Source organism: Macaca thibetana, chromosome 4 (assembly GCF_024542745.1).
Source record: "Macaca thibetana thibetana isolate TM-01 chromosome 4, ASM2454274v1, whole genome shotgun sequence".
NCBI lineage: Eukaryota > Metazoa > Chordata > Mammalia > Primates > Cercopithecidae > Macaca > Macaca thibetana.
Genome location: NC_065581.1, coordinates 102555322 through 102575443, shown reverse-complemented (window position 1 = coordinate 102575443; position 20122 = coordinate 102555322). Strand labels below are relative to the sequence as shown.

General features: G+C 39.7%; 1 protein-coding gene across 2 annotated transcripts in view; it reads left to right on the top strand.

The window, feature by feature from the left end:
• PREP (prolyl endopeptidase) overlaps positions 1–20122 on the top strand; it is a 134285-nt gene that overhangs the window by 16284 nt on the left and 97879 nt on the right. For both annotated transcript variants that reach the window (XM_050786713.1, XM_050786714.1), the window contains exons 3-6: positions 9573–9706; positions 10843–10973; positions 13514–13723; positions 18008–18129. In XM_050786713.1, coding sequence (XP_050642670.1) covers positions 9573–9706; positions 10843–10973; positions 13514–13723; positions 18008–18129 — 597 coding nt within the window. The remainder of the gene's footprint in view (positions 1–9572; positions 9707–10842; positions 10974–13513; positions 13724–18007; positions 18130–20122) is intronic.

Here is a 20122-nt window from a genome sequence, read left to right as displayed (position 1 = left end):
GGATTTCAGTATAAATCTGTTCTCCAGGAGCCCCACTCCTCACCCTCAGGTAATTCTTCAGACCCAGAAAGTTTGGGAAAACTTCCCTAGGGAATACTTAGATTGCTTGATTAAAGAACAATTATAGGATGCTGCGGTGGCTCACACTGTAATCCCAGCACTCTGGGAGGCCAAGGCGGGCGGATCACGAGGTCAGGAGATCGAGACCATCCTGGCTAACACAGTGAAACCCCCTCTCTACTAAAAAATACAAAAAATTAGCCGGGCATGGTGGCGGGTGCCTGTAGTCCCAGCTACTTGGGAGGCTGAGGCAGGAGAATGGTGTGAACCTGGGAGGCGGAGCTTGCAGTTAGCCGAGGTCACACCACTGCACTCCAGCCTGGGTGACCGAGTGAGACTCCGTCTCAAAAAAAAAAGAATAATTATAATACCTTTCATTTTTTTAAGGGCCTATTCATAAGCAGCTAAGTTCTAATAGATGCCTCACTGTTGTTTATAGCATCTTTGTAAATTAGTGTTAATGGTTCCAGTTTTTCTCATTGGGGGAAATCAAGGCATGTGACAAAATTTCTGGGACTCTTCCAGATCCTCTGACCATTTGAATCAGCTCTTCATTTAATCATATACGTGACTCTCTGGAGCTCCAGTTGTACCTCCATAAAACCTCATAACTTTCTGCTTGTTCTTGTCCACGCCAGCACCTCCCTGGGTCCTGCATACACTGCCACTGAGCTAGATGTTCAATAACTTCCTAACTTGTCTCTTTTCTTCCAGACTTTTCTTTTTACTCTGCTCCCTCTAGCAACTAATGAGAACCCTTAGAGATGTTGGAACCTCTGCCTGTTCATAGGAAGGCAGTGTGTATAGTTGTTAAATGAGCAACTTTAGAGGCAGAAAGTCAAGATTGAATCTTAGCTCCACAATTTTATTAGACATTGGTCATGTTGGTTTTTTTTTTTTTTTTTTTTTCTTTCTTAGAGATGGAGTTTCTCTCTGTCACCAGGCTGGAGTACAGTGGCGCGATCTTGGCTCACTGCAATCTTTGACTCCCTGATTCAAGCAATTCTCCCGCCTCAGCCTCCTGAGTAGCTGGGATAACAGGCATGTGCCACCACGCTCAGCTAATTTTTGTATTTTTAGTAGAGACGGGGTTTCACCATGTTGGCCAGGCTGGTCTCGATCTCCTGACCTCGTGATCTGCCTGCCTTGGCCTCTCAAAGTGCTGGGATTATAGATGTGAGCCACCATGCCTGGTCCAACATTGGTCATGTTTTTTAGCCTCATTTTTTTGACTTGTAATTTGGAGAAAACTACCTCATCTAATTGTTAAAATTAAATGATAGTGTTTTTGAGCCATTTAGCAAAGTAGTAGGCAAACAGTAAGTGCTTAATAAATGCTCACCATTGCACTTGTTATTGAGCAGTTTAAATAGTATGGAAATTACGGTTTTTGATAATTTGAAAGACTTCATCCTTAGAGTTATCTGGGACAAGTTCTTTTATTGCAGTTAATTCTTGGGCTCTTTCCCCCCCATTTTGTTTCACAGTCATTGCTCTGTTCAGTTCTGCTTTCTTTTTGAATCAATTTTAGTCCTTTGTATTTCTTAGTAAATTATTCATTTCATTGAGATTTAAAAATTACTATCATGAAGTTATGTGTAATATGCTTTTAAAATGAGTTTACTCTCCCAATCCGCGGTTATATTTGTTTATAATTTCTAAATTTGAGTATCTGTAGCATCATCTTTGCTTGATTAGTTTAGCCAGAACTTTGGCTAAATGTGCTTTTTTTTTTCTTTTTTAAAGCATATCTAGGAAGTCTAAGTTTCATACTTAAAAGTTTCTAGTTCATCAATTTCTTATTTTCTCTTATTTTTAAATTTTTTATTTTAATGCTTAAAGTTCATTCTTTCTCTTAAAACGCCTTTATTGTAAAGAACTTGTTCAGTCATCCCCAGCCAGCCCTGGAGCAAGCTTCTGGTCAGCTCTCCTCTTTCCAGCCTGCTCATGGTCATCCAGTCCCATCTCGTTCAGAAAACCAGAGGCTTCCAAGGAAAGCTGTGTTAGTCAGGACACTTGATTACTGGTACCTGAAACCCAACTCAGGCCAGCTCACATAAAAAGAGGAGCTGAGTGGCTCATGTTATTGGGGTTCAGGGTATAAGTGCCTTTAGGCACAGTCCGATCTGGGAGTGCATGTTGTATTTTTGGGAACCTGTCTTTTTCTCTAAGGTCATCTGCTTTTCTCTGATAATTTTATTTTTCCAGCAGCTGCTCCTATGTGGTAGAGAAAGATGGGTCTTGTCTCTTTGGGTTGCACACAATCCTTGCAGCCCCAAGTGTCTTAAGTTGAGATAACTTCTGTCTTCAAATACTCATCTCTGTCCCTAAAAAAGGATTCTGATTGTTTTGCCTGGGTTTACTACTATCACTATTTTGTTGACTATTGCCTGTGGGTTAGAATCGATGGAGAGACTTTGCTTATGAAAATGAACAGGGTTTACTTATATAAAGAACATGGAAGGGAGTTAGCATAGTTAGAATACAGACAGAGGTGTCTGTCACATTTTCTACGACAGATGGAGGTACAAGCGACCAGTACCCAGAATCCTCACTGAGAATGCTCAATTGCAGATGATACGATCTGATGGAGAAAGAGGGTAAACCTCAAACTTACTGAAGGTATAACTCTCACCATTCCAGCCAGATGTTCCTCATCAGTCACAGTATGATCACTGCCCTTCAGTACCTGGCATAACCAAGCATGAGCACTCAGTCTCCTAAGCCTGCTTCCTGCATGCTCCTGAGTTCAGTAGTGCAGGACGGGAAGAGGCTGGCTCCCTGATGTGTGAGTCATGCCAGAAAGCCCTGAGATCAACCACAGCCTCACCTGCTTGAGGTCCTGCCCAGCCCTGGTCTGGGGTAGGGACATTCTGATTGGCTGGCAGCAGTCACACCCTTTCCCCCCAACTATCAGTGGGACTTCATACAGCACCAGAAAGAAATAGATGTCAACTCCAACAGTGTTTGCCACATCCCATGAGCCTTAATGTGTGATAGTCTTGTTTTTCTTAGTTTTTTGTATTTTCTAAGTAATCTTGTTACAGTTTGGATTTCCTCATTGATACAGACTTATTCAGGAGAGGGAGGATATGTGTGTTTAATGTCCTCATGATCAGATATTTAGTTAGGTTTGGATTTGAGGTGCAAATCACCTCTTCAGGTTTTTTTGTCAGGAGAGTAGACACCAAGGAACAGAGCCTAAAGGGGTTAAAATTTCAGTTTTGAGTGGGCTCCCTGGTCGTGACGAGTATTGAGAACAAGGCTTGAATGTCAGGTCAGAGTGATGGTTTCTGCTTCCTCCCCAGTTGACAGTAACTGGCCCCAGTGAGGGAACGAGTTGATTTACCCACACGGGGACAAGCAGAGAGGTGGAAAGAGGCCTAACGGGGCTTCTAGAAGGCCCCGCCTAGTCTGCTGGTCATGTGCAGCTAGAAGCTTACTATGAGCCCTTTTTACCCAAGAGCAGGTGGTCCCAGGGAGAAGAGATGGGCCCACTCTGGGTTTTTTATGTTAAAGTTGAGCCCAAAGGATTTTGGAGTCTCATTGACTGAATGAGAATATTTCTCCAGCTTGAGAATGAGCAGGTGGGTGCTTGTGGGCCAGGAAAAGAAAGCACTTCATGGGGTGAGGTTAATGGCATTGTGGTCAAAACTGTGACCTGAACAAGCTTTTCTTTCTGGGGCTTAAGTTTCCCCCTTTGTTGTCTGATGGGCTGCTAATTTTTGTAAACATTCAGTAAGTCCTGGAAAATTATGAGCACTCTTTTTTTTTTTTTTTTTTTTTTTTTTAGTGGTAGAGATTCCTTGGCATAGATATTAGCCTTGGAAAGTACATTATTCCAATCTTTTATAGTTTCCATTTCTGGACATGTTTCCTGAAAAGCAGCTGCATCTAATTCTCTTTTGGTTGTGACCTACCTTGACTGTCCTGCCCTCCTGGCCCTAAGTCCTACAGCCTCAGGGTGAGCTCTACTGCCTCTAGGCTGCTTTTGATGGGGCTGTCCCTGTACTTGGAGAGTCATTTCCAAATTCCAAATTCTGCTGAAGTGAGAGGGGATCTAACTGTCCTGCCCCCACTTTTCTCTTAAGCTGGAATTATGGTTTTTGCCACTTTCTCCAGAAGCCCCTGATAATTGCTTAACCAAGTCCTATATTTGTTATTTATAGCAGATACTCCTCAAAGTTTGTGGGATGTAGCTAGCACCATTCCTAGTTTTCATTGGTATTTCAGAAGAGGGGAGGTTGATACCCGGGCCTGAGCCAGTCTCTACCTGGAAGTCCCTGGTCATCTTGCCCGCCTGCCGACGGCACTTGCCCCAGCCCACCCTGCCCTGCCCTGGAAGTAGCTTCCCCTTTATTTGTTCTCCTCTAGCACATATCGTTGTCTTTCATTCATCTTGTTAATCACCGTGGTGCACATTGTAGTGTTTTGTATAAATATTTATTTAGTAACTCTAGGCATAATTTTTATTCATTTATGTAAGAATTGTAAAAAGATGAGTATTTTTTAAGTGAACAGTATTTTTAATTTACACTTCCATTTAGAAAGGGAGAAGTCAGAATTATATATTCAGATATGGAGCAATCAGTAAATGAGCCTATGTCTGTATTTCGTAAGTCAATTTTTTAAATTGACAAGTGAAAATTGTATATATTTAGGTGTGCAGCATGTTATTTTGATATATGTAGAAATTGTGAAATGGCTAAATCAAGCTATTTACCATACGCATTACCTCACATCCTTTTTTTTGTGGTGAGAACACTTAAAATCCCTCTTAGCAATTTTCAGGTAGTTACCCTGTTGTACAGTAGATCTCTTGAACTTATTCTCCTGTCTAACTGAAACGCTGTGTCCTTTACCAACATCTCCCCCAACCCCCGCCTCTGGTGAATACCATTTTACTGTTTCTGTGAGTTTGACTCTTTTAAATAAAATATATAAGTGAGAGCATGAGGTATTCATCTTTCTGTGCCTGGCTTATTTTGTAGGACTGCAGTATTTTGTGTATTAAAATAGAGTACGTGAGGGCAGTTTGAAGAAATTCTTATGAAGACATTAGGAGCAAAGGAATCTCGGCTCCCAAATTAAGCCACCCTTTGCCAGATAGCTTTTTTCTTTTTCTTTTTCAAATTGCAGTAAGAACACTTCACATGACGGCTACCCTTGTAACAGATTTTTCTGTGCACAATATAGTATTGCTAACTATAGGTACACTGTTGTACAGCAGATCTCTAGAACTTAATGATCTTGCATAACTAAAGCTTTGCTTTGCTTTTAAGCTTTCTAATAGTCAAGGCAAATGAGATATAAGTAAGATTTCTTAGTTTTGAGCAGCTACTCTTTCCTAGGAAAATGTGTTCAGATTCATCTGTGGATTTAAAATCTAAACTGTTGACTCTCTTTAGCAGCTCAGCTGCATGCATTGGGGCTTTCATATTTCAGTTATTTTAATACATCCTAGAATGAGACTACAGGTACTGAAATTCCTTGAACAACAAGGAATTTGAGTTTTCCTCACCCTGCCTCCTTATCACCATGGAACTCTTCCATTTTCTTTTTATTTTTATTCTTTTTCTCCCTTTTCCCCAATTTTTTTTCTAATTTTTAGATCAACCAAGATGGTATACCTGTTAAATACATAAATGACCAAGAAGGTATTTTCCTGGTTGAAATATCAGAAATATTATTGGCATTTATGAAACCCTAAATTTAACAAAGCTTCTTTACAGAAATTTTCTACCACCCTCATGAAAATGATTTGCCCGAGTTGTAAAGATGTGTTATGAAAGAACTTGAGACTTTTAGGAATTCGGACACTCTTTGGTTTTACATCTAGATATTTGACTTAGAGGAGTGCAGTCTTTAAGTAATGGTCTATTTAAAGTAATTAGCTAACATTTGTGGGTAGGAGGTGACAGAATTGGATGTTACTAATCCTAGCATTATTTGGTAGCATTTTTATGCCTGGCATAACAGTTTTATGAAAATCTTATATGTGAAAAGCCAGTGTGTCTGCTTCAGGGTGAGATGAATTCTGTTGCAGTAGTTGTAATTATACTATGAGACATGTAAAAGAAGCAAAGCAAAATAGAGAAACAGCTGGAGAACACAATTCTGCTTTTCCAAGGAAAATGAACTGAGCAATCTGTTGAGCAGCCTCTGACCCTTGAACCCACTGTGGGCCTACGTGCAGCCTGATGCAAATCAGAAGGATCAGGGAAATGATATCTTCAGGGTGCTCTCTTTAGAGAATCCCTCAGTGGAAGGGCAGGACCCTCAGCATGTCGAGATCTCAGAGTGGAATCCTTCTTAGGGCTCTGACTAGAACGTTCTGGTGAGGCCCTCTGGGAAATAGCCACCAAAACTGCAAACTAACATGTGCTGTGCCTGTTTTTTTTGTCTCCACTCCCATTATAATGGTTGTTCCCACCCCTTTTAGAGACCAACCATTCCTCTTGGCCTTGTCTCTCACCGAAACCACTGTCCCAGCCTCCTAACTGGCCTCTCTCTGTCTCCACTTTTGCTCCCCTATAGTCTGTTCTCCATCCAAAGCGCAGTAATCTTTCAAAGAAAGGTAAATCTCCTTACCCAATCATGGCTTATTTGCACTTCGATGAGAGATTGAAACTTCCTATCTGCCCACCAGGTGCCGCCTGCTGTAGCTCATTTTGGTCCTCTGGCCTCAGCTCATTCCCAGCCTCATTCACGTCTTTACTCTTCTTCACACCTGCCAAGCTGTTCCCTCTGTGGGAGCCAGGACTCCCACACCTGCTGTTTCCTCTGCCCGAAACATTCTGCCCCACCTTGCGTCATTGTTCCCTCTCAGACCTCAATTTGAAACCTCCTCAGAAGGGCTTTTGTGACCACCCTGCTTAATTAGGTGCCTTCTTTCCCAGTGATTTTCAAAATCTGCAAGGAATGGCTGATTTGTAAATTTCCAAACCATTTGTGGATTGAGGTTTTTCCAAAATATAATGAAGATGCTATAGTCATGTCAAATTGCCGTCAAGGTTTTCAGCACTCACTCTTGTTTTCCGTACTCTTCTCACTGTGGCCTAGTAGCAAACAGTTCAGGCCAACACTGATCTGTAGTTTGACACTTTTGTAGCAAGCAGCATTGCTCTGCTGATTACCCTGTGTACATGTCCTTAGAACCAACCATTCTGCAACCCTCTGGCTTTTTGCGGGTGTGTCCCCAGTAGAATGAGCTCCATGATGACAGGGATTTTAGCTTGGACTTGTCACTCATCCATCCACAATGCCACGATCAGTGTAAGCACACACAAGATTTGTGTTTAGTCCATGTGGATGCTCCAGCTCCCTGATGTTCCTACCCAGCACAGCCCAGTTCACGGAGAAGAAAATCATAGGAGCCCTAGGTTGCGTCTCCCTTCTTTCCTGTGTGGATCTGCTTCATCTCCATCTCCTTTTTCAGTCTCTTAGTAATTTTGCTAACTCACTGCATGACCTTAACCAGGGGACTTTAATACCACTTGCCTCCACCTCCATATCTGTGAAGTAGGCATGGTGTTTTCTTCCACTGTAAAATGAAGTAGTGCTTTTGGACACACTTTGTGATCTCCAAAATGCTCCCCTGAGTGGTTTCTCAGATAGGCATTGATTTTATAACTAAAAAACAAAATCCAATTTCCTCCTTGATGTTTTTAATGAGGGAAAGTGCAGTCAGCAAACTTCCTGTAAAGGGCCACATAGTAAATATTTTAAATGTTGCAAGCCACGTAAGTCTGTTGTTTTTTCCCCCCAGCTCTTTAAAAATATAGAAACCATTCTGATCTCCAGAGCTGCAGAAAAGCGGGCCAGGGCAAAGATTACCAATCCCTAGTGATAGTCGGAATTGTATTTCTATGGGACTTAGTAAATTTTATTTTCTGTTTATATGAAATCAGAAATGTGACCTGTAACAGTTTTATTTTTCTTGAACTGGCACTCTTGCAAAACTGTTGATTACTGTATTCATACTTTACACCCCTTGTCTCTTGTTTTTAAATGCATCATAATCACTGATTTTTGGAACAGTTAGTCTCGCCACAAAATCATGGTTCTCCAGAGCGGGATTGGTGGTTTTTGTAGGGGAACCCAAAGCATTGTTGCACATTTGAAGACCATTTTGAGCTTGGATGGGCCCTTAGAGCTTGATGATATATCCAAAAGTGGACTCTGATAATAATGCATTTTTGCCTGCCATTCAAAATATATTATGGTCTTAATTTCCTTAAGTTTTTCTCTGATGATTTACTTATTTATAGACATCTGATGAACTCTTCTATTGAATTTAAAGCTGATACAATGTTCTTGTTTCATTTCTTGCTAATAGTCAGATGTGAATTACTACTGGCCAAGTTTTTATAGTATTGTCAACTTTTTAACTGGTTAGTTACAAACTGGCTGTGCTTGGATACAAATCATCTTTTGTAAAAGCCCCTTTTCCTGCCTTCACTGCCAGTATTTCCTGACGGCCATCTCTTGCCTTTCTTATAAACCACCATGTTGCCGATATTCTTCTGCAATGCCACTTGTTTCCGGTGCTTTTTGTTTGTGTGTGTGTGTTTTAAGACAGAATCTCCCTGTGTCACGAAGGCTGGAGTGCAGTGGCACGATCTTGGCTCACTGCAGCCTCCACCTCCCAGATTCAAGCAATTTTTGTGCCTCAGCCACCTGAGTAGCTGGAATTACAGGCATCCACCACCACGCCCAACAAATTTTTTATTTTTACTAGAGACGGAGTTTTGCCATGCTGGTCAGGGTGGTCTCGATCTTCTGACCTCAAGTGATCCACCCGCCTCAGCCTTCTAAAGTGCTGGAATTGCAGGCATGAGCCATTGCACCTGGCCTCCAATGTTTTTTCAATGTTCTTTGGTTGCAAATTTTAGCAAAGTTCTCTGATTGAAATTAACATGGTAGTAGGTCTTAGCAAGTCAAAACCAAAATTGATAAAATAGCACCAGGGTATCCCTAACTTTTTATTTTTAACTCTAGCTTGCCTTGGGATGGCCAGCTGCTGAATGAGAAACCCGGAACCATGGCGCTATATAAATGCAGATTATTGGCAGTGTGTGATCTGAGCTACAGTATAGTGTGTTAGGAGCGTGGATCTGGGAGCCAACTCTGCCATCTGCCACTTCCTAGCTGTATGATGTCGGGCAACTTTTTAACCACTCCAAACCTCAGTTTCCCCGTCTGTAAAGTTGGCCTAATAAAATGACCTTCTCCATAGGATTATTGTGAGTTCTAAATAAGTTAATACTTGCCCTCTAAGCATTAGCTGAATTAGTGCCATGTAAGCACTGGTTGTTACTATGTATTAATCAGTCACTTGGCAGGAGCCGGGCAGGTATGAAGAAGAGTAAGGAGGTGAGAGAGGTTGGTAATGAGGGAAGAGGCACTGGCTGAGAGACAAAGTGTGCTTTTTCTGATACATGTTAGTGGATAACATTTCACATGGGAAATTTTATATTTAACTTGCTTTGTCCATTTTAATTTCTCCACAGGCCTTTGTGGAGGCCCAGAATAAGATTACTGTGCCATTTCTTGAGCAGTGTCCCATCAGAGGTTTATACAAAGAGAGAATGACTGAACTATATGATTATCCCAAGTATAGTTGCCACTTCAAGAAAGGAAAACGGTGAGACTGCTTTTACTGAATTTCCTTTTTATTTTCAAAGTAAATGCTTGCTTAAATTGTAAAATACAAATTCCAGATAACTTGTCCTTGTATAAGATTAATTCATTATAAGGAATTAATTTCTATGTCTGAATATGAGAATAATATTTTTGATCTATTACATATTGTCCGAATTGTTAAAATAATGGTTAAGAAATTTAGTAGAGATAGGTCATGTAAAGAAATCTAGATTGTAGGAAATTGTTGTTGTCTTATGGGTAGTAATTGGTGAGACAGGATGATTCATAGACAGCAGTGGAGGTTTGTTTGCCTCCAAATTTAATTATCTTTGACGTATACTACTTGGAAACATTTAATTCTGTGTATTTCTTCCATCAAAGAATGGTGAAATGGGTGAATTCACTTCTCTTGTTCCTGTCCCGTTAACACCCACTTACACACGTTTTCTTGATCTTTTATTAAATCTGTTTGGAGCCACTATCACACATTTACTTTAGACTTTCTTCAGCCCTCTGCCATTCTTACACAGAGATCAGCAAAGTAGAGTCTGCCTACCAAACCCTGCCTGCCTACCTGTTTTCATAAATAAGGTCTGATTGGGACACAGCCATGCTTATCGGTTTACGTATTGTCCATGGCTGCTTTTGTGCTGCAGCTACAGGCTTGAGTATTATAGTGACAGACTGTATGGCTCACAGAGCGTGAAATATTTGCAGTCTTGCCCTTTACAGAGAAAGTGTGCTGACCTTCCACCATAGCAGCCTCGCTAAGGAAAAGAACCAGAATTTGATTTTAGAAAAGTCTGCTTTCTTCTTCATTTAAAAGAAAAAGTTACTGCTTTATTTGAATATCAGTTTTTATTTTAACACATAAAATGGTCTTTATTTGTCTCTACTTAGCTAATGTGCAGAATTACAGTACATGATTTGAATATGGAAAGCAGTTCCGTTAACAAGCTCTAGGTGGAGAGAAATGATGGGCCCTTTCACCTATGTCCCCACGTCCCTGTGATGGCCAGGTTACAGTTGTACCTTTGTAGGGTTTTGGTTTTGTTTTGGTTTTTGCTTGTGTGTGTTTGGTTTTACTCCACAAATAGAAAACTCCACAGCTAAATAAAGACCATCTCTGTTCCCCAGGTATTTTTATTTTTACAATACAGGTTTGCAGAACCAGCGAGTATTATACGTACAGGATTCCTTAGAGGGTGACGCCAGAGTGTTCCTGGACCCCAACATACTGTCTGATGATGGCACAGTGGCACTCCGAGGTACGTGCTATACTCAGAGGCCCGTGGAACATGCAAGACCCTCACTTGGAGTTCTGAAGTTAGTGCAGTTGCTTTACCTCTGAAATACCAGGCAGGGTGTGGACCATATTGTAGAACAGATGCACATACAATATCAGGAAAGCTAATTTTTGCACAGTATATTTAGAATACATGAATAGTCACATTCCTCTTTTCCACTCTGATGGCATGAAGCAGAACTGGAGAATAATTCACACTGGACCCAAATTAGCTTCTAAGGCTTCTGGAATCTTCAAGTATCATCATCATTTCCTATAACATCCCTGAGACATACCTGTGATTAGAAAAAAATAAGTCATCTTTCATAAGAAATTTAAGCTGTACGAAGAATGCTCCAACTATGAATATTAAACAGGAAAGAATGTTTATCAGATCAATTTCCCTCTTGGGAAGGAAGCGTCAGAGTTTTAAAAATCTAGTTAATTGTCAGCATGTCAGAATTACAAGTAAAAACACACAAATCTTGTAGAAATTGAACAGCTGGGTGTCCTGTTCCCTGAAGATGCAGGTTTAAAGACTAAGTTTGTCCACAGTTGCTGTACATCTCCTGCTTAACTCTGCCCCTAAGGTAACCTCCTCCACAGGCCACAGAGAAGATTATCCCAGGTTTGTGCAGTAAGCAGAGTTCTAGAGTAAGGAACTAAGTTATTCTCCAGTTCTGTGTTTTAATAATTGTAAACTCTACAATGATAATGTCCTAGATGATGTTAGCTCAGCCTTTCCCCTGTAGTATCTTCTGGTTTTGTAGAAAAAAAAAACCATATGATTAGTTATGGCCCTCTAGAATTGAGAAATTGAGACATTGAAGTCCTCTGTAATCAATAAGATGGGAGTTATAGAGCCCCGTTCCATCAGACCTGTGCAAAGACCCTTTTATATCAACACTTCTAACCATGATCCAGTCATTCAGTGGTCCACCCTCCCCTCCCTCTGAATAGGCTGTGTATATAAACAATGATCCTTTATCGAACCAATATTGAAAATAAGACATCAGCCAGCTCAGATTCTTCCATGAATCTGACTGTGTAGTTTTCAGTGAATTTAATACACAGGTTCTGTTGAAGTAACATATCCCATATAGGAATTTATTTAGTTTCCACAAGGATCTATCTTGCAACCCATCCAGAGGGACAGGGTCTTAACTCCCACCCCAATAATGCATTCTTCCAGTGACTTCTTTATGGAATGTTTGCCATGGACAAAGCCTTGATGGGTGAGAAGATAAATTAGGCATGAGACCTGCCTCAGTCATTGAGTTTTCTAAGAGCGGTATTATAGGGAAGTTATCACAAAAGGAGTAAACATTCAGATTCTTTTTATAGTATATGATTTTTAAACATACATTTCAAATCAAAATGTTTAATTTCAGTTTTTCTGATAATTTTCTGATATATGTATACACACACACACACACACACACACACATACAATTCAAACACTCCAGTGCTAGGTAGAATAAAAGGTGAATGTGTTTCTTCTTCCTGTCACTTTCTAGACTCTTTTCTGCATTTACATACGTATGAGCCTAGATACTTTATAGGACTTACAATGGTTAATGAGTAGGTTCTGTGAAATTTTAAACTAATTCCTCATTAATTAAAATTCCATGTAAAAGAATAGGAAACCTCTAATAATAGTTGAGCTTCTTAAAATTTTCAGTCCCAAATAACATTTAGCAAACAGCCTAAGAGGAAATCTCTGGTGTCAGAGTCTTCAATAGGAGGTGTTGTATCAAATGCTTTACATACTTCATAATTGAAACAGCTAATATGAAACACAAGTATTTGCCAGGAAACATTCCATAGTAATTAGGACATTCCACCAGGGCCCTAAAGGATTGTACATGATACGACAGTCTATAGACATGTTGCTTTTCCTTTCACAATTTCTTGTGGAATGTGCACGCTGGGCACCTTCACTGCAAACCCTCAGGCTTTATTTACCTGGGCCTATGATGGTCAGACAGTGTGGACATTAATCCTTGTGCACAGATAATGCTCCGAAAATGAGGCTGTAACAAGGGATTTTAGATAGTTTGGAATCAATCCCCCAAATTACCTAATGGCTCCAATTTAGTTCTATTATATGGTATGTGTCATAATTCAGTCATTACTCTAAAAGCAGTTTCCTTTTTCTCCTTATTCCCTTTAGAGTATAAATAAAATATGACAGAAGTCTCAGATGAGCTCTGCTTTTAACTGAACTGCCTGTTGCATTATAAAAATTTCAAAATGAAAGCATTTTAGTAGGCATATAATCTAATATTTCATTTTATAGACAAATTAAGACCTGGAGAGGTTAGGAAGCTTGTCTGAGGTTATAAGGGTAATTCTTGTAAAACTTGGGCCGAGCCCCCAGGATTCCTCACTACCAGATTCCTATCCCTTTTGTTGCCACATTCTACCTCTGTGTTACGGAAGAGAGCTTTGTCAGATGGCATAGAGGGCAGTGGAGTTGTGTTCCTATGGTTGTCATTGGATGATTTCTCCTGTGTCCCATAGGTTACGCGTTCAGCGAAGATGGTGAATATTTTGCCTATGGTCTGAGCGCCAGTGGCTCAGACTGGGTGACAATCAAGTTCATGAAAGTTGATGGTGCCAAAGAGCTTCCAGATGTGCTTGAAAGAGTCAAGTTCAGCTGTATGGCCTGGACCCATGATGGGAAGGGAATGTTCTACAACTCATACCCCCAACAGGATGGAAAAAGTGATGGTGAGCGAAGACTTCAGATGAAGCACATTTTTCACAAAATGAAGTGTGACTTCAAGTGACTGAAAAGAGATGCTAAACCCTACGTAGAGGTTGTATGGTCCAGAACCATGTTTCCTCAAAGGGTGTTGTATCAGTTGGCTTTTCTGTGTAATAGACCACACCAAAATGTAGTGGCTTAGAATAGTAACCATTTATTTTTGCTATGAACCTGTGGGTTGGCCAGGTAGTTCTTCTGGGCTTGGCTGAGTTCTAACATGTATCTGTGGTCAGCTGCAGGTCAGTTGGTTCATCTTGGCTTGGCTCTTTTACATATCTGGGGCCTCAGCTGGGATGACCAGCAGACTAGCCTGGGCTTGCTCACGTGGCACCTCAGTAGAATTACAAGATGGGGAGCTGAATGACACAGCCTTCTTAATGCCTAGGCTTGCTCCTGGCACATCACCTTTGCTGCATTCTCTTGGCTAAAGCAAGCCAGAGGGCCATCACCTTTTCAATGGTGGAGAAATAGATACAGGGAACTGTGGAAAATTGGGATCGTTATTACAATCAATCAGTCCCTTATAGATGTGTTATATCTCCTAAGGAGATTATGGAGAAGATGAATTTTTAAACTGAACCAAACTATTTGATGATGTTGAGTGATTATAAAATTTTACTACTGTAGTAATCACATATTCTTCTCTGATCAGAAGTTATAGGTCACCTGTTGGTTGGCATTTATCTTCATGCTTTTCTCCTTGTTACTTCCTGGACACACCTTTATTGTTCTCCTCTTTAATTGCACAAAGATCCTGTTGTGTTCAAAGATTCTCTTTCTTTGCTCCTTCACTTCTAATTTTCCCAGACAGGAAGGGCTATGTACCTTGTACCTTACTGGTACAATGTGTCATTTTCTTCCTTTTGCTACCCCACATTTCAATGTGGTATGTAGCATTTTCTTGTTATGTTAGTTGGTCTTTACAGGTGAGTTTTACAATCCCTGTGTTAGAGATTAGGAGCTTGGGCGCAAAGGCTCAGTAATTTTCTTGAGGGCCGGGGTCTGGCAAGAAGCACAGCTACTCTAGTGCTTTCTGCTGTACATGTTGTCCCCTTATCATGACTTGCTGTATCTTTGTCATCTTTAAATATCCTTGCTTTCTTTTCTGTTTTTTTCCCCCGCAGTTGAATTGGGAATAAGGCTGTAGTGCTTCTCATCTGTTGGCTATGTTTAGCTTTTTCTGCTTTTTGATTAGGCTACATCAAGACCTTTTTTATAAATTCACCAACGAATTACAAGAGGAGCTAAAAGTAGGCTTTTTATTCAAAGATGTTGGCTAAAGAAAGACATCTGTGCTCTGGAAACGAAATTAGCTGCCTGTGTTAAGAGTGCCCCAGAGTTAGAAAATGTTAGTTATTTCCATGTTCTGGGAGACAAAAAAGTATAACTGGCCAATTCATGTTAGAGAACGTTATTACGTTAACTTGTAAAAACCAAAAGTCATTATTTACCATCAGCTTTCAGTGACACAAAATAATAATAATTAGTAATTGTGATAGATAAAAGAAAGCCAACATCTTCTTCCAGCTGTAATTTTGCTTCCCTCTTGTTAGGATCTCAGTAGCCTCTCAGACTGTGATGGGACCCTTAGAAATGAAGCTAAGCAATTCCTACCATGTGTTTCTTACCAGTGTCCCTGAGAGCTCAATGACAATTGCTTAAGTGCCATAAAGCTTGTTTTACATTATGGTATTATCTTACCTTTTTCCCTCCCTTGCCCTGAAAGCTTGGTACATCATCATCATCATGAAAAAAAGAAGTTCAGCCTCAAAGAAGTCTCCAAAATCAGCAAATACGAGTTAATTACTTTCAGTTCGATATTTAACCGATACCTAACCTTTTTTTTTTTTTTTTTGAGATGGAGTCTTGCTCTGTCGCCCAGGCTGGAGTGCAGTGGCGTGATCTCAGCTCACTGCAACCTCTGCCTCCCAGGTTCAAGCGATCTCCTGCCTCAGCCTCCCGAGTAACTGGGACTAGTTAGTGCCACGCCCAGCTAATTTGTTTTGTATTTTTGGTAGAGACGGGGTTTCGCCGTATTAGCCATGTTGGTCTTGAACTTCTGACCTTGTGATCCTCCTGCCTTGGCCTCCCAAAGTGCTGGGATTACAGGCGTGAGCCACCGTGCCTGGCCAATACTTAACTTTTTAAAAAGTAAAGTTTAGTTTTTAGAACAGTTTTAAAAGCAAAATTGATAAGAAAATACAGAGACTTCTCATGTACCTCCTGCCCCCACATATTCGTAACCTCTCTTATTGTGAACATCCCCCACCAGAGTGGTACATTTGTGTTTCATTGGCAAATCTACATTGACACATCATTATCACCCAAGTTCATAGTTTACTTTAGGGTTTGATTTTGGTGTTGTACATTTTGTAGGTTTGAACAAATGTATAGCGACATGTATCCAGTGTTGTAGTATCATACAGAGTAGTTTCACTTGTCCTAAAAATCCTTTGTGTTCCAACGATTCATTCCTTTCTCTCCCCAATCTTTGGCAGTCACTGATCTTTTTACTGTCTTTATAGTTTTGTCTTTTCCAGAACATACTGTAGTTGGGATTAGACAGTATGTACCCTTTTCAGAAAGGCTTTTTTCACTTACTAATAATACATTTAGGTTCCCTACATGCCTTTTCACGGCTTGATGGCTCCTTTCTTTTTAGTGTTGAATAATCATTGTTTGAATGTGCCACAGTGTATCCATTCACCTACAGAAAGAATGCTCAGTTGCTTCCAAGTTTTGGCACTTATGAATAAAACTTCTATAAAAAGTCTGTATGCAGGTCTTTGTTTGGACACAAGTTTTCAACTCCTTTGGTAAAGGAGCATGATTGTGGGATCATGTTGTTAAGAGTCTGTTCAGTTTTATAAGAATCCTCCAAAACTTTTCCAGAGTGGCTAGACCGTTTTGCATTCCCGCCAGCAATGAATGAGAGTTCCTCTTGTTCCACACCCTGGACAGCGTTTGGTGCTACCGGGGTTCTGAATTCTGGTCATTCTTACAGGCGTGTAGTTATATCTGATTTTTTTTTTTTTTTTTTTTGAGATGGAGTCTCACTCTGTCACCCAGGCTGGAGTGCAGTGGTGTGATCTTGGCTCATGGCAACCTCTGTCTTCTGGGTTCAAGCAATTCTCCTATCTCAGACTCCCAAATAGCTGGGACTACAGGTGCATGCCACCACACCTGGCTAATTTTTGTATTTTTAGTAGAGACGGGATTTCACCGTGTTGGTCAGGCTGGTCTCGAACTCCTGACCTCAGGTGATCCACCTGCCTTGGCCTCCCAAAGTGCTGGGATTACAAGTGTGAGCCACCACGCCTGGCCATATCTGATTGTTTTAATTTGCATTTCCCTAATGATATATAATGTGGAGCATCTTTCCATATGATTATTTGCCATCTGTATATCTTTGGTCAGATGTTTGTCAAGGCCTTTGGCCTAGTTTTTAATCAGATTTTTGTTTTCTTATTGCTGAGTTCTTTGTAATATTTAGGAATTTTATAGTTTTATGTTTTACATTCAGGTCTGTGATCCATTTTGAGTTAATTTCTGTGAAGGGTGTAAGAGCTTGTCTGGATTCATATTTGCCTGTGGATGTCTGGTTGTCCCAGCACCATTTTTTAAAAAGGCTACTGGGCTCTCTCTTCTGTTCCATTGATCTTTTTGTCTGTTGTTTTGCTAATACCATATTATCTTGATCACTGTAGCTTTATAATAAATCTTGAAGTTAGGTGCCAGTCCTCCAACTTTGTTCTCCTTCTGTATTGTGTTGGCTAGTCAGTATATTTTGCCTTTGCATATAAACTTTAGAATCAGTTTGTCAATCCACAAAATATGTTTCTGGGATTTTGGGATTTCATTAAATCCATAGACAAAAATGGTAAGAACTGATACCTTGACAATATTGAGTCTTCCTAGCCATGAGCATGGACTAGCTCTTCATTTATTTAGTTCTTCTACTTCTTTCATCAGAATTTTGCAGTTTTCCTTAGATAGATCTTACACATATTTTGTTAGATTTATACCTAAATATTTCATTTTTGGAGGTGCTAATGTATTGTTTTTAATTTCAAAATCTACTTGCTCATTGCTGGTATATAGGAAAGTAATTGATTTCTGTGTGTTAACCTTGCATCCTGCAGCCAGCTACTTAACTTTTTAAATGTTTCTAGCATTCTGCAATATGGTGGAATTGATTTTCTTAAAATTACCAAGTGCATTTCAATGTACATTTTTAACTCCTTCAGGCACAGAGACATCCACCAATCTCCACCAAAAGCTCTACTACCATGTCTTGGGAACTGATCAGTCAGAAGATATTTTGTGTGCTGAGTTTCCTGATGAACCTAAATGGATGGGTGGAGCTGAGGTATTGTACAGCTGTGAAATTTTACCCTCAAAGACTGTGTTTCGTGGATGTGTGTATAAATATGCTTATTATGTGGTGACTTTTATGGATGGTAGAAGTCCCATGAGTGAATATTCTTTTGTTAAAAATATTGGTATTCAGATTGACTCTTAATAATGGAGGTGATAAACCTTTTAACTGCAATCTCAACCTATTACTCTTAATATTAAAAGTAATACTTTGAGGGTAAAAAAGTAATTTTACTTATAGTAAAAACTATAAAAGTACCTAGTAAGGTAAAACATGAACCTTTCAAAACTCAGAATCCTGCTTCTCGGAGGTGAGTGTAGTATTACATTTTCTTTGTACATACAAGTGAGAATATGGGGAAAAGACAGTGTGTGTGTCTTTCCCTGTTTTACACAACTGTGCTCTTTTCATGCATATTGTTCACTTGTTTTTACATTAAAATAAGTATCTTTTAGACATTTTCTCATCAATATTCATGTATTTCTTGGGGGTCTTGACAGGAACCAACCTCTTGAAGTGTGATAGGTTTTTAAGTTACTGGCCTAGAATTTAGTCTGTATTTTGAGAATCAGCTGTGAAGAAACTTAGGGGTACTTGGAGTAAAATTTTGACTCTGGTTAGTTCATTCCTGTGTGCTAAGAAATATTTCTTGTTAGAGAAGCATTCTGAATGTTTTAATATGGGTGGGATGTATTCCATTTTTAGTGGGAATGAGGAATGTACTACAAACTTTTTAGCTCATCGAGACACCTCTTCTATTGAAAAACAGTTAGCAGTTTGTCAGGAAAGGCACATTTTCAATTTTAACTTTTGTTCCTAGGTCTACTTCGTTGGGGGATGAAACAGGAATCTATGGTATATTATTCCATGGGAATTGATCTTCTGTATTCCAAATTGTCCTTTTATTTATTTGGATTTTCTAGACCAGGGGTCAATAAAAAACTGCCACTGGGTTGGATCTGGCCTGCTGCCTGTTTTTGTAAATGGAGTTTTTTTGCAGCACAACCACACCCATTTTTACCTGCTTTCAAATTATAACTGCAGAGTTGAGTGATTGCCACAGAAGTCCATATGGTTCACAGAGCTGAAAATATGGACTGTCTAGACCTTTATAGAAAAAGTTTGCCAGATTTTAGTAGAACGTGTTAAAAATAAATTTGTAGAACATTTTGTTACCTTAAAATGTGTCCGTTTTTTATGCCTTTTCTTCCCATCTAACTTCCCACTCTACCAGCCTTTCTTGTGCATTTACTATTGTCTTTTTTCTCACATATTTGTTTTTAATGGCTTTTCTGAGATCTATTTGGAGATTGTTTCTGCTAAGTTTTCTATCTACTACATCTTCTCCTCATACATAGGGCTTCTGCGTACCATAGATATAAAATAATATACATTTTTTACCTTCATCTGAGTGAAATACAATTAAGATAAATATGCTACCAAAATATTAGGTGATGTGTAATCTCATAAAATTGACCATTATAACCATTTTTGAGTGTATAACTTACAAGTTGTACTTAAGTGAAGTGTACTTTAAGTGAACTTACAAGTTCAGTGGCATTAAGTTCATTGACATTGTTGTACAACTGTTATCATCGATCCTCAGAACTTTCTCATCTTGCAAAACAGAAACTCCACCTTGTGAACAATAACTCTCCATTTACCCCACCCCTCTCCACCCACCACTGCCATCACCTGGCAGCCACCATTCTACTTTCTGTCCCTTTGTATTTGACTGCTCTGGGTACCTCATATACATGTCATCTTACAGTATTTGTCTTTTTGTGACTGGCTTACTTCATTTGGCATAACATCTTCAAGCTTCAACCATCTTGTAGCGTGTGTTAGTTTCCCTCCTTTTTAACGCTGAACAATATTCCAATGTATGTGTGTACACCGTTTGTTTATCCATTCATCCTTGGGCTCTAGGGTTGCTTTCCACAGTATTGTTATGAGTAATGCTGCTGTGAGCAGCTAGTGTTTA